General features: G+C 41.1%; 2 protein-coding genes across 2 annotated transcripts; one reads left to right on the top strand and one right to left on the bottom strand.

Moving 5' to 3' along the window:
• Nucleotides 1–529: 529 nt before the first annotated feature.
• LOC115785509 (protein FAM219A) lies at nt 530–7,311 on the top strand. The gene is made up of 6 exons (XM_030737209.1): nt 530–654; nt 1,630–1,729; nt 3,283–3,388; nt 4,047–4,127; nt 4,224–4,278; nt 5,304–7,311. The coding sequence occupies exons 1-6, from the start codon at nt 577–579 to the stop codon at nt 5,460–5,462; spliced, it is 579 nt and encodes a 192-aa protein (XP_030593069.1). The 5' UTR covers nt 530–576; the 3' UTR covers nt 5,463–7,311.
• Nucleotides 7,312–7,520: 209 nt separating this feature from the next.
• LOC115785507 (Krueppel-like factor 9) lies at nt 7,521–11,669 on the bottom strand. Its single transcript, XM_030737207.1, has 2 exons — nt 10,935–11,669; nt 7,521–9,559 (listed from the first exon to the last, which is right to left on the bottom strand). The coding sequence occupies exons 1-2, from the start codon at nt 11,329–11,331 to the stop codon at nt 9,279–9,281; spliced, it is 678 nt and encodes a 225-aa protein (XP_030593067.1). The 5' UTR covers nt 11,332–11,669; the 3' UTR covers nt 7,521–9,278.
• Between the last annotated feature and the right edge of the window lie 1,247 nt (nt 11,670–12,916).

The raw sequence follows: 12,916 nt of genomic DNA on the forward strand, positions 1-12,916 counted from the left end.
CACCTCCATTTAAATGGCAGCTGTTCGAATATATGTAAATATTAATTCTGTAAAAATAGCCATAAATTCACTGGATTAAAAATGAAAGTATTTAATTATTGAAAAGTGGCCCAGTAGACTTATTAAAGAAGGAAAAGTGCTAATAGTTAAACTCAAGCAAGTTGTGCTTAAGCATATCTATTTCTAGCAAAAACTGAATGTATAATAAGAAGAGGGAGAAATGAGAACAAATAACTTCACAAATAGGCAAATATTGTGTAGGAAGTCCCTCGCATGATCCTTCAATATGATTGCACAATTTGTTGGGGACCATACTAACCCTCTTTAGAAGGCCCTCTTGGGTCCCCGCACCCTATCTTGGGATGCCATACCCGGAAGTGGGTGGTGGAGTCACCGTCATCCCACTGGTCACACCATCGCCGACATACTGCTTGCTGGGATGTAGTTCTCCACCGGAAAACTACAAATATTGTTAGAAATCTGAGACCGCTTACAATCTCGGCAGGAACTCGTCGGAACGACGCCTTACCATCGTTTAGTTTGTAGGAGAAGGGAGCGAAGAGGCGCGTTGCCAAAATGATGGAAGAAATAGATAGATTTCAAGTGCCGAGTGCTGTACAGGAGGCGGAGATGCAGGCTGAGATGCAGCCGCTGGTAAGTCCGATTAATAGTCTGTTATCTGCTGGAAATGACCGGCAGGAATTTGTCTGTTTTTCTTTTTAAAGCGAAATTATAACTGCGGGATACTTGTGTACTGTTTGAGGCCTGCCATTCATAAATTGAGATCCCGACAAATCCATCACCTGCCATGTGTAATATTGCTTGATATAGATTGCCATTAGAGCATTTTCAGCAAGTTTTCCGTTTGCTTTCACGGGGTAAAATGTTAAAATGGCCATGTAATACTCGAGGGAACTTGGATTTGCTCACAAACAAGCGTTTTTGTTGCTCGGTGTAACGCAAGCAGCGTCCGGTCTGCTGCGCAGCATCCGTCATGTCTGGCGAAAACAAGCATCCCATCCCAACACTGCTGCTGCATCCTCAGCATCCATGCAGCAAGTTGCTCCGGCTTCGACGCCACATGCGTTACTTTAACAAGATTAACGAGGGGCTTCTTATGTCGAGTATATGCTTGTATATGCCATTAAACCTTCGTCTTTAGATAAACATTACTGTCAACGTTTTAGCGGAGCGCTCCGTGGCCTGTAGCGGGGCCCAGGGTTACTGCAGCCTGCAGGGCGGCCTCTGCTGCCCGCCGTCGGGGCCGCAAGGGTACCAGACTAGACCTAAAGCAATCTGACCTGCTGTCTCCAGATGTCCCCACACCTCAAGTCACCACCATGGCTCGTGTGGCCATTGTTTCTTAAATCTTTTCTGCCGCTTACCTTTGCTCTGTGGTTGTAAGATAGATATTTTTAGGAGCGCTGGCAGTCCTGAAAGGATCCCAGAACAACACACAGAACAACAAGATCCCAGAGCAAATAAGTATTTTGCCTTCACTCTTTATTAAATGTTTATTCCTGTTGCCTAGGTATGGTGGGTGTTATTGTGCGTTACAAAATGACATTCATTATTCATCTCTGCCTCAGTAATGCACATATCTGCACATCCTTCACTATTTGTGTCCAGGACCCAGCCTCATCCACAGCTTCAGAGGCAGACTCAGACACCAGAGAGGGGGAGCCTGTCACTATAAACTACAAGCCTTCACCCTTGCAGATGAAAATAGGTGAGTAAGAGATACAGTTTTTACTGCAGGCCAAGTGTCTGTCTGTGGATGTCAGAGTATTATTTGATTGCCTGTAAAACACAAACTGGTGCATAGACAGAGATAGTAAAGGAACATATATACAGACTGTATGGCTGTACTGGGGCATTTTAATTAATGGCAGAAGAATGGCAGTAGAATGGATGAAATTAATTTTTTCTTGATATGTTGCTAAGTAAAAACTACTGTGGTTACTAATAGGGCTGCGGATACAGATTATTCTCATCATTCATTATTCTGTTAATTATGTTGAGAATCCAGCAATCATTTAGTCTGTCATTTTTAGCCAAATATCAATTGCATGTTCCCAGAACCCATGTGATGACCTCAAGGGAGGAAATAATACTCACGCTGGCCTCTTTCATCTCTTGTTTTCATGAAAAGCCACAGTCCTTAAAGATTCGCTTCAGCACCTTGGACAGAGTCCAGTGGTGCGCAGGAGTACTTGGGTTTTTTTTTATTTGTTTGTTTGTTTGTTTTTTACACTTGTTGCTACTATACATTTACTCAGAGCCAAAAATATCTAAGAATTAGTAAACTGTTCTGTAATTCAGAGCTCTTTTTTGGGGGGGCGGGGTTTATGCCATCATCTACTGTGGAAGTTTATGTCATGTTCACAGCTACAGTTATGTCAACATTATCGATATCTGTTTTCTCTCATGCATCTAAATGTCACTTTAAAACTCTTTTCTGTGCCATTAGCTACAATTAGATGCATCATTTCCTGGTGTAGATACCTCACAGCAGGAAGGGTCAGGTTTCAAAAATACTGGTGAGCCAGGCCTTTCCATGTGGAGTGTGCATGTTCTCCCTGTGACTGCATAGATCAAATGGTTATTCTAAATTGGCAGTAGGAGAAGGTGTTAGTGTGCAGCGTTGTCTGTCTCTCTGGATTAGCCCTGTGAGGAACTTGCAACTGTCCAAGGTGTGCTCTTCCTCTCATGTGATGTCAGCTGGGCTAGGGCTTAGCCTCCCCTACAACACTAGTTTGATAAGAAAGTTAAGAAAATGGATTTATGTTCTAATGTTTTAGATTTTACTTCAATAGTAGCATTACTTTAATACACAAACCAGGGAGAAAAAGGAAGGTTAGAATTTATGATGCCATTTGCAAAGTTTCTGAATGTATTGTTTGTGCTCTGAATTGTAATATATTAAGCAAATTTAACAGCCCTCTAAGTTCTCACAGCAACAATCAGCATTCTCTGGTCAGCTGATCGCTGAAGCAAATCTCTTCAGTCAGCAGAAACTGATCTGCCCTGAAGTCACATCTCGTACTCCGCTGCAAAGCTTACCAAAACTTTGCCTTGTTAAGTAAGAAAAAGCATCTCAGTCTTCCCAAAGTAAAGATTGACTTAGTTTATAATTCAGCTAAATCAGGTCATCACACCTGATTGTCACAAGTGTGCCTAACATTCACTGAAGTATTACTTGCACCACCATTAGCTAAACATTATTCTATCATTTAAATCTAAACCTTTATGTGTTTACCTGTTTCTGTGTCCCTTGCACAGAGAAACAGAGAGAACTGGCTAGGAAGGGCTCACTGAAGAATGGCAACACTGTAGGTAGTCCGGTCAACCAGCAGCCCAAGAAGAACAATGTCATGGCCAGAACACGGTAAGAAGTGAGCAGTCTGATCTTGGGTTAGTGGAGAAAAAAAGAGAAAGACTTCTCTTGGCTCCCTTTATCTTCCAGGAAGTGTAAATAACATGATCTGCTCAGTGATACACTGAATCTAAATGTTTACAAGCAAATCAGCAAACCACATACACTGTGATTTGCTTGATGAAAGACATCAGTATGATGTAATCATGTGACTGTACCAGCTCTAAGTATAGGAATACTGTAAAATCTGTAATGATCCAACGTGAAGTGACATACAGTGAACAAACAAAACAATACAAATTAAGAAACAAATTAAGTGTGGCAGTACAAATGTAGAAATTCAGCTCATTTTGTTCTTTCGAAACGTGCTGTGTGTGGGGAAAATGTGGTTTAAGGCTGTACAAAAAAATTGTTGTATTGATGTAGGGTTTGGAAAATATCTGGAGTTAGAAATTATACAGCTTTCATGCTTCTCTTATTCTAGTGATTCAGCTGTGACGCTGCCTCCAGGCCCACTTTTCATTTCTTTCAACATCTCTGCCAGTCCTGTTTTTACTCACTTTTCACTGTTTGTTAAACTGTTTTCCCTCCTTTGCCTCTTCCTCTCTTACACCCACTTTCTGCTCCTGATCCCCCCCCTGCCCCCTTTCTCTCTTTTCCCTCAATGCAGGTTGGTAGTTCCCAATAAAGGCTATTCCTCTTTAGACCAGAGCCCAGATGAGAAACCCTTGGTGGCTCTAGATACAGACAGGTGAACATGCAAACATATGTCTATTTTTCCAACTTGAGAAGCACATAAACAAACATTTATGATATTAATATAGTAACCTGTGTTTTTCTGTTTCAGTGATGATGATTTTGACATGTCTAGATACTCATCATCAGGATACTCTTCGGCCGAGGTGAGATCTTGTGCTTGAGCAGATATCAGTGCATCTTTTTCTTTCCCACATATTTACTTCATTTTCCATACTTACCAAGAGGCTAAATGTTAGGCCTTACAAGGCGGTCTTAAAGCTATCCGTGGTATTGGCGGTAGGCATGTGCTTTCCCTGCAAGTGCGTAATTACACTGCAGATACATCTGCCCACAAATGTCTATTAGACACAAAGCTGGATACAAATGAAATGTGATATCTGCATGTCTGCTCCTGCAAATCTTGTTTGTAACGCTGTTGCCATTATAAGTGCAAATCGCAGATGCATTCTCATACTTATAACCTGTCTGTGACAAGTCCAAGCTTGTGGGTTTTGTAGGATGTTTTTTACAAGTGCTCAGATCTTAATGCCAACATGCTGTCACAAATAGCTAATACACATTACATTTTTTTAACAGTTATTTTCTCTCTTAGTTCTAACACCGTGGGTCAACAAAGTTTGGGTGTTGTGTTGTGTTGTGCGTGGCATTGATGGAGCATGGAACAGTTTATAGATCAAATGAAAAGACTTTTTGTGCAAACAAAGGAATTATTCTAATGAAAAAAAAAATCACAGCAGGGACGGTAGTTATCACGCTCAAGTGATGATGCTTCCAGCCATCTGTGAAAGTGCCCGATCTCACTTTGCCATGGTTACCACTCGAACTTTAAGCCAGTCTAAATCACGAGCACGGACAGTCCTAATGTTTTTATGCTATACTGTATATTGGCTTAATCTAATCTGAATTATGATTTACGATTGATTTACAATAACCATGCCTTTCTTTTGCTTTCCCTTTATTATACCCGCCTGTCCTCATGTGCTAATTGGAATTTTACTTTCCTCTAACCCATGTGTTTCCAACTATTACACAATTTGCACAGTCATTTCTTTATGAGCAGTGTACTTATGAACCAGCCAATGAGGTGGAAGATGTATTGTGAAATGGGAAAAAGTTGGTAAATGATGCTCTAACCCATCAATCTTTCTGTTGGGCCTCTCATTTTCAGCAAATCAATCAAGATCTGAACATTCAGCTGCTGAAAGATGGTTACCGCCTAGATGAAATCCCCGATGATGAGGACCTGGATCTGATCCCACCCAAATCAGTCAACCCTACCTGCATGTGCTGCCAGGCAACCTCCTCTACTACCTGTCAAATACAGTAACCCTGCCTCTCTGACCCCCCCCCTGCTCTTTTCCACACATCATGAGCTCCCCTGCCCTCCCGTCTTTATCTGCTGTGAGTTTACTTCACCATGCGAGTGGTGACAGAGAGACCTTGGTAGAATATTGTAAGTGCTATGATGATATTGACAACAGCAAATATTCAAATTACCTTATAAAAACCTTGGTTTAAAAATCTAGGAGAACGAACGTGTTTGAAATTAATCATTATGTATTTAAAACATTAGTAAACTGGTGGTTTCCTCCTATGGTAGGACGTGCACTTGTGTTTGAGAGCTCTTCTCCTAGTCAACATGATCTAACATAACACACTGATAAAAGCTGGCAGAAACGAAAAGTTTGTCTGATGCTCCAAAGTGATTTGAGTTTCCCTGAAGAATAAGAAACATTATCATTACTGACTCAGCTGTTCTGCTTACCTGAATTCTGAGTTGCATTTTTTTCTATTTTTTTTTTCTATTTTTTTATTTTTATGCTTAATTTTTTTAACCCGAGGGATCATTATGATTGAATGTGTTGATGTTCAGATATTTGGGAGGTGGGGTAGAAGTTTGATTCTCCAAACAGAGGATACTGTATCCGTTGTACTGTAAGGGGTTAATATGTAGCACAGGCCAAGTCATTAGGCTCATTTACACCACCTTCAACACTTTTACTCTCATTGCCTAAATGGCTAGAGATGTGGCATCAGAGTTTAGGGCTGAATGTATGAACATGAATAGCTGAGGAACAAACTGCATGAAGAGCATCTGATTGAGTACCTGAATGGTAAATAATGAGCAAGTAGCTTTTTGCACCCCAATTATTTTGTGCACACTCAGACACTACCGTTGTTGCATTGTTTTGATTTTGCATATTTTATTTCTTAATTTTTTGGTGGCCCTTACCTGTGTACAGTTTCCTGCAGAGCAGTGAAAATTAACTGTGTAAAAAGGGAAGATTACATATCATTTCTTGCGCCAACCCTCCAACACCACACTCACGTGATTCCTGTGTTATTAAGGCCAAAGGAATTGGAGGGATCTCTCAGCCTGGTCTTTTATTTACCTTTTCTCAGTGTCACAGAACCTGATGATCACTGGACACTCCCTCCTTCCCATTTCTGTGTTAGTGCCACAGATCCTTAGGAGAACACACAGGTTCACACACCAGAGGGGTGTACTACGAAGTGAGCTGAATTGGTTACTGAGCTTAAAGTCAGAGATTTCATTGTTACAAAGGTGGCTCTCTTTTCACCCGTGGTAAATATTGCTGAACGCATAACCTGCTTCAGAGCCCGAAGCAGGAAGCCCGAGTTAACAAAGGCAGCTAACGACCACTGTCATGGGGTTTTAGGTTTTGTTAAGCCAGCTAACACAAAAAAACCCTGGCTGTGTTGAATTTGCTTTATGGTACACCCCTTAGAGAGACTTCTGACACACACACACACACACACACACACACACACACACACACCACACACACACACACACACATATGCATGCATACAATGCCAAAATAATAAGTGAGATGGCATCGATTTCTCTTTTGATCAACAGGATGGAAATCATTTTGTAATTGCAACATCAAGGATCGTTGACTTGGAGCACTAATGTCCTTCATTTACGACCCTCTCTCCTCTAAATCAGCTGTTTATTTGCAATTAGAGTATGCCTTAAGTACAGAGAAATTAAAACGATGTCTGTGTTCATGCCATCTTGATTTAGTTTTATTTGAAGAGCATTTGCTGTCAAAGAAGTTATGCTTTTTTTTTTTCTTTTTACATTTAGACACAAGTGATTTTGACTGTTTTTCTTTGGTTTTCTTTTAAACAATTTTCTTGTATTGTAAACACTTCCATTACAGTATTTAACAATGTTATTGTTATGTGCAGTGTATGAAGATAATAAATAAACTAAATGCAAATGGAACACTGCCTGTTCTGCCCTGTTATTCATAATAATATTATTCATAATTTATTACATAATAATGACTGTATAATGACCTAAGAGTGTAAGATGTGAAAAAATGAGAAGTCTGCAAATCTTTAGAAAGGAAAAAAAAAAGTATAATTTTAATGTTAAAACTTTTGAGCAATAATTATTACATAGCTATGTGTATTGCAATAGCATGGGATTTGCATTGACAGTCCCTGATTACAGTACAGTAGCATCAGAAGTAACGGCTTCAACCTGAAAGGCACCAACATCCAATCACAGTCATCATAATGCCAGAAAAGAAAGAAAACATAGCATTTCACTTCACAAATGTACATAGTTTGTATTTTACAAGCTACAGACTGTATTTGAACATTTGAATGCATCGTGTGACAAGTATGAAAGAAAACTAATGACATCAATAATGGATCTGGCTCCTGCAGTGACTTAATAAGACCTCTCATTCCATTTGTAATATAAAAGATTCCCAGACAAATAAAACATACATTGTACCAAAGAAATACATACAAACATGCTACATGATGGAATTCATTGGCTCACATTCAAATTAATCACGAAAGCACTCCTCAAATGGTAGAACAATACGATTTTTTTTTTTTTAAAAGGACTCTGTGCTGTGAAAAATGTTGTGCTTCCATGTCAACACCAGGGGGTGTAATTTTAGGTCGTGTGACCACACATCATATTATTCCCTGATAAAATGCAGTCCAACCAAAACTGGCACTCTTGGCATTTATAGACAGTCGTTGAGCTTTAAAGTATTAATGAACAGCAACATAAAGAATCTGACGACATTAATTCAGGTAGTATTGAAAATGTAGAAATTCCCCTCTGCCACCAAACCATCGAAAGGCACGCACTTTTACTAAACATAAATCACTGTGGTTAGAACACTTGTCCCGTGTTTCAACAGCAAGTGAACAAGTTACCACTTTATCTTCTAAAAGGTTTTACCCTGTCATGTTTTCAAGCACTGCAAAGAAACAACACAAATGTTGAGATTCACTTGTGTATTATGGGCTTGCTAAGGTACTATAAAGGTATATTCATGTATATATTTGCAACATATGCATTTCAACACAGGAAACCCAATGCTTATACCTACAAGCTCATAGCACACCTGATTACACCTGAAGTCCATAACAAAATATGTGAAATTAAATAAACAGGCTCTATATTTCTCTGTATTATAGCTTTTCTTATTACTCTCTAATAACATGTAACTACACTAAAGTGAGTATCTCACCAGTCTGAACTTTGTTTACTCTATTTACATGATAATACTGCTGTGTTGTACATTTGCATTATCCTGGGCTGAAAAGCAACTGTTCAAGTGTGCATAAGTCTATGTGTGCAATAATGACATTCATTAAAGGACTATTTCTAGAACTTATTGGCGCACTAGGCTATCAGTCACAAACTTGCAGACTTGCATTCTTGTACTTCTCTTCATTTGCAAGTGAAGTCTGCGATGCAAAGTGAACTCATGTAGTGTTTTTGAAAAACTGTATATCTACGTGGATTCCACTTGGATGGCAGATTGTTTTAGAAAAAAAAAAGTTTGACAACACACAATAAAATAATTACAAATTGCAAAATAACTGGACCTCCGTGAAATAACCCTTAATGAATAAGAATCACCTCAAGGAATAAGAAGAGAAGTTCTAGTGTGATTACAGTCAGGTTTGTGTTGTATGCAGTTGTTACATGTGTAGTAAACTCTGAATCGCAGTCTGGCTGGTTGTCTGGCTCGATATGATTTGTATAAAGTTACAGATGCCACATGCGGGTGTGTCTGTGTTTGTGTATGTATGTGCTGCATGTACCTTCATGCGTACATGTACAGTATGTGGGTGTGTCTCACACCCCGGTGGGGCTTAGGTCTCCAGAATCAGAGGAAGACACAGACACGGAGCAGCGCCGTCTCTTGGCCACGCTGGAGTCCTGGAGCATGCTAGGATGAAAGCCTGGATGTCGCCGGGCGTGCTTCTTCAGGTGGTCGCTCCTCATGAAGCACTTGTCACACATCGGACAGTTGAAGCGCTTCTCGCCCGTGTGCGTGCGATAGTGACGCGTGAGCTCGTCCGATCGAGAGAACTTCTTGCCGCAGCCTGCCCAGGTACACTCAAAGGGACGCTCACCTGAGGAAACACACCCAGTTTATTACACAGCAATCATATTAATCTATCCAAACCACTGTATTTTCTTAATAAACTTTACTTCCTCACTGCAAAATCAACAATGTTACAATTAAGATTGCTCAATTTAAGAGCCAACTCTTGCCTGGTGAAATCTGATAGGAGACATATTTTGAGTTTGCTGCAGTCTATTTGCTGTGTATGAACAAATATTTACAAAAAGTTATTCAAACCCCCCCCCCCCAAAAAAAAAACAAAGAAAGAAAGAAAGAAACAAATAAAGAAATGACCCCACAGAGGTCAAAGTCAGTTTCCTCTGGCAACTGTTTTGCATTTGCACAAGTACCAGTATTCCTGTAAGAGAGTGTGAATAACAGAAAAAAACGAAGTGGATGAAAAGCTACTGCAATAAGAAGAAACAATAATAATTAAAGTAATTGCAAACATTTCCAAGACTAATCAAGTGTGAGGAGGAGGAGGGTGAAAATAAGACAGAGGGAGGTCTGGAGCAAATCTAGGACCTGTATAAACAGTATTACTACGAACAACATGTCGATTTCTGAGCTGTCAGTCGAGATAACCCCGAGGTGAAAAAGGGCACACTACCCCCAATCCCTCTTCCACGTGCTGAGCAGAACCACATGTCAGCTCTTGTTTACAACCCCACGCGAGAGGAGTGGAGGTGGATGACGTATGAGGAAATGGTGGTGCAGTGTGGGTTACCTCCGTACAAGAACATGTGAGGACAACACTGTCGCAGTGACCTGCATGTGAATCAGAAGCCAATCTTTGAGTCGGCAGATGTTGTTACGCTGTTACTCGCTGCCAGTACTCTATGTATGACGAGGGATGGCATGAACCGCGGCTAGAAGCAAAATTATTAGAGGCTCTATTAGGATGACGTGATGTCCCACGCTCGCTCCAGCGTCATTTATTATAACTCAACAATCTAGCTTCACAAATATGGCAGTCCGCACGTGGTGTTTACCCAAGCTCGCACTCTAGCCGCGTGTCCAGAGGACGTTAAAATACAGCTTTTTTTTTTTTTTTTTTTTCCTGACACCCGCCTCCTCTTCCTTCGCCACCTCTCATCCAGCCGCTGGTCCAATATGGTCCGTTGAGTCACACCTCCAAACAGGCGACCATGAGACCGCCTTTCCTATAATCTGTTTTTGCACAAACACGTGGTCACTCCCCTAAGGTCACGCAACACGGGTCACAGACTTAGTCTGAAATGTAAATTGCCCATGAAATCATAACTTGTTTTCCGTACCCAAATAACAGAACAATCTTACATCAGAAATTAAAAAAAGGCCAGAAGTTTCGTAGGCGTGTCACCTAAGCACCCAGCAGACCCCCACCCCAAACACACACTCACCGGTATGGACCCGAAGATGGGCTTTAAGGTGGGACGACTTCCCGTACATCTTCCCACAGTCAGGAAAGGGGCAGCAGTGTCTCTTCTCGGAAGACGGCTGTCTCACCGCGGCATTCTTGTTCCGGGGACGTTTGGCTTGGTTGACCGGAGAGCCGCGGCTGTCCCCCCCGTTCAGCCAACTCCCCCGCTCCGCCTTCTCCTGCGTGCCGGCCTCGCTGCCCCCGAGACATCTGCTGGCTCCAGCGCTGACGGCGTTGGGATTGTATTTGTTCAAGTCCAGTAAAATTCTCGCCACCATCAGTAAAGTCCTGTTTTCTTGGCTCTCTTTCAGTACGTCCTCTGTCCGCCCCGGGGGTCGGTTGGGGACGCAGTCTGCAGAGACATCGACCTCCGACATCACGAGCCCCGAAGCAGAGCCGGGAGGAGAAAAGAAAACAATGTATCTAGAAAGGCGAATAAAAACTATCCGGTAAAACGGATACAGTAGTCAGTCGGCAGTCCTCCCAGGAAACATGCGGTTAATCATCCACACGTGTCGTCTTCAATGTGACTACTCCGCACAGATTGCGTTTTCTTGTTGAGGTTGCAGGGCGGATAAATAAACGCCCCACTCAGGAAAACCTAACTGTCCGTCGGTTCCTCCTTTCTCTTTCTTCCTCTAGATCCTTCTAACGAACGAATCAAAAACACAGCGTTTACCGACAGAGGTATTGTGTCCGCCTTTCTGTGCACTCCCACACACGCGGCAACTTGTCCTATTTTACTGAGAGCAGCACTTAGTTCAACTCCAAGAAACAATTTCGCGGAATCCCACGGTGTCATAATTAAACTGGGCTGTGATTGGCTGAGAAGAAACGTGACTCGCTTTTGGGGGACTGGCTGTTGACCAGAGTGAGTGATGAGACCCAGAACAAATCCCAGGCTAGGATTGGTGAAAGGTGGGCAAAGCCACACTGATGTTACTTTCAGGGACTTAATATGAATGGGAAATATGGATGTTAGAGTGTAAAACAAATAATATGTCTAAATAGGTTGTTATTGTAGATGTAGGAAAATTGTGGTTAAAAAATGTTAATATCAGAGACTTTGTGTCACTGTTTTAAAAGCCCAACCCTCAATGATTTTGGACACTAAATAAATGAAATGAAAGCATTAATCAAAAGGCTTTTGCAGTTTCAGCCAGTTTACTAACAGTGGTGGTGGTGGCATTAAGAAAATTTTGTTGTCTGAATCTAAAGTTTTGAAACTAATAAACAGGGTCCTGCCATCTTTTCTGGGTGATGCATTTGCTGATCCATTCATCAGTGATTCCACTTAGTTTTACCTGTGTAATGTGGAGAGAAAGGAATTAACCATGTATTTCAGTCTCACGATTGCTTCTCTAACATTCAAACCTTACATGTTCCTTGACTGCTTAAAAACTGTCATTTCCTATCATACACAATGACAAACAACATGCTTTAAAAGATGACACAAAAATCTGCATTGTGAAGGGAGAGACATTTTATTTTATTTTATTTTATGCTGACCAAACAATCCACTGTGGGCTGTTAGCTGATATCAGATCTTGCCTTGTGTCCCATTTTGACAGCCATGGATTAGTTCTAAATTAACACAACCCTAAAACGCCGCACTCTTCAGTGAACTCTTGCAGCTCTTGTGATCTTGCAAATTCATTTGGACAACAGCAAGTGTTTTTCTTTCCTGTGCATTCAACGAAACAACGAAAGGTGTGTACGTCCAAGTAAATGTTAACTTAGACTATCTACATAAAAAAAAAGGTAGATAACAGGTGAAAGGTAGGTGATATATTTTTGTGCAACAGCAGCCAGCCCATTTAAAAATGAAATAAGACTGCTGTAGTTAAAAAAAAAAAAAAGTGCAGTGGGTGGTTCACTCATAGTCAAAGTTCCTAGAAAATCCTCAGGTTAGGGGGTGCAGGGGTTGAGCAATGCAGGCTCTTGACAGTTTTCGCTGACATG

The sequence above is a fragment of the Archocentrus centrarchus genome, chromosome 9, assembly GCF_007364275.1.
Source record: "Archocentrus centrarchus isolate MPI-CPG fArcCen1 chromosome 9, fArcCen1, whole genome shotgun sequence".
Lineage (NCBI taxonomy): Eukaryota > Metazoa > Chordata > Actinopteri > Cichliformes > Cichlidae > Archocentrus > Archocentrus centrarchus.

Coding starts and splice junctions, on each gene's coding strand:
- LOC115785509 (XM_030737209.1), top strand. CDS start 577: ATGATGGAAGAAATAGATAGATTTCAAGTGCCGAGTGCTGTACAGGAG. Junction 3,389..4,046: donor AATGTCATGGCCAGAACACG/GTAAGAAGTGAG, acceptor CCCTCAATGCAG/GTTGGTAGTTCCCAATAAAG. Junction 4,128..4,223: donor GTGGCTCTAGATACAGACAG/GTGAACATGCAA, acceptor TTTCTGTTTCAG/TGATGATGATTTTGACATGT.
- LOC115785507 (XM_030737207.1), bottom strand. CDS start 11,331: ATGTCGGAGGTCGATGTCTCTGCAGACTGCGTCCCCAACCGACCCCCG. Junction 9,560..10,934: donor CCATCTTCGGGTCCATACCG/GTGAGTGTGTGT, acceptor GTGTTTCCTCAG/GTGAGCGTCCCTTTGAGTGT.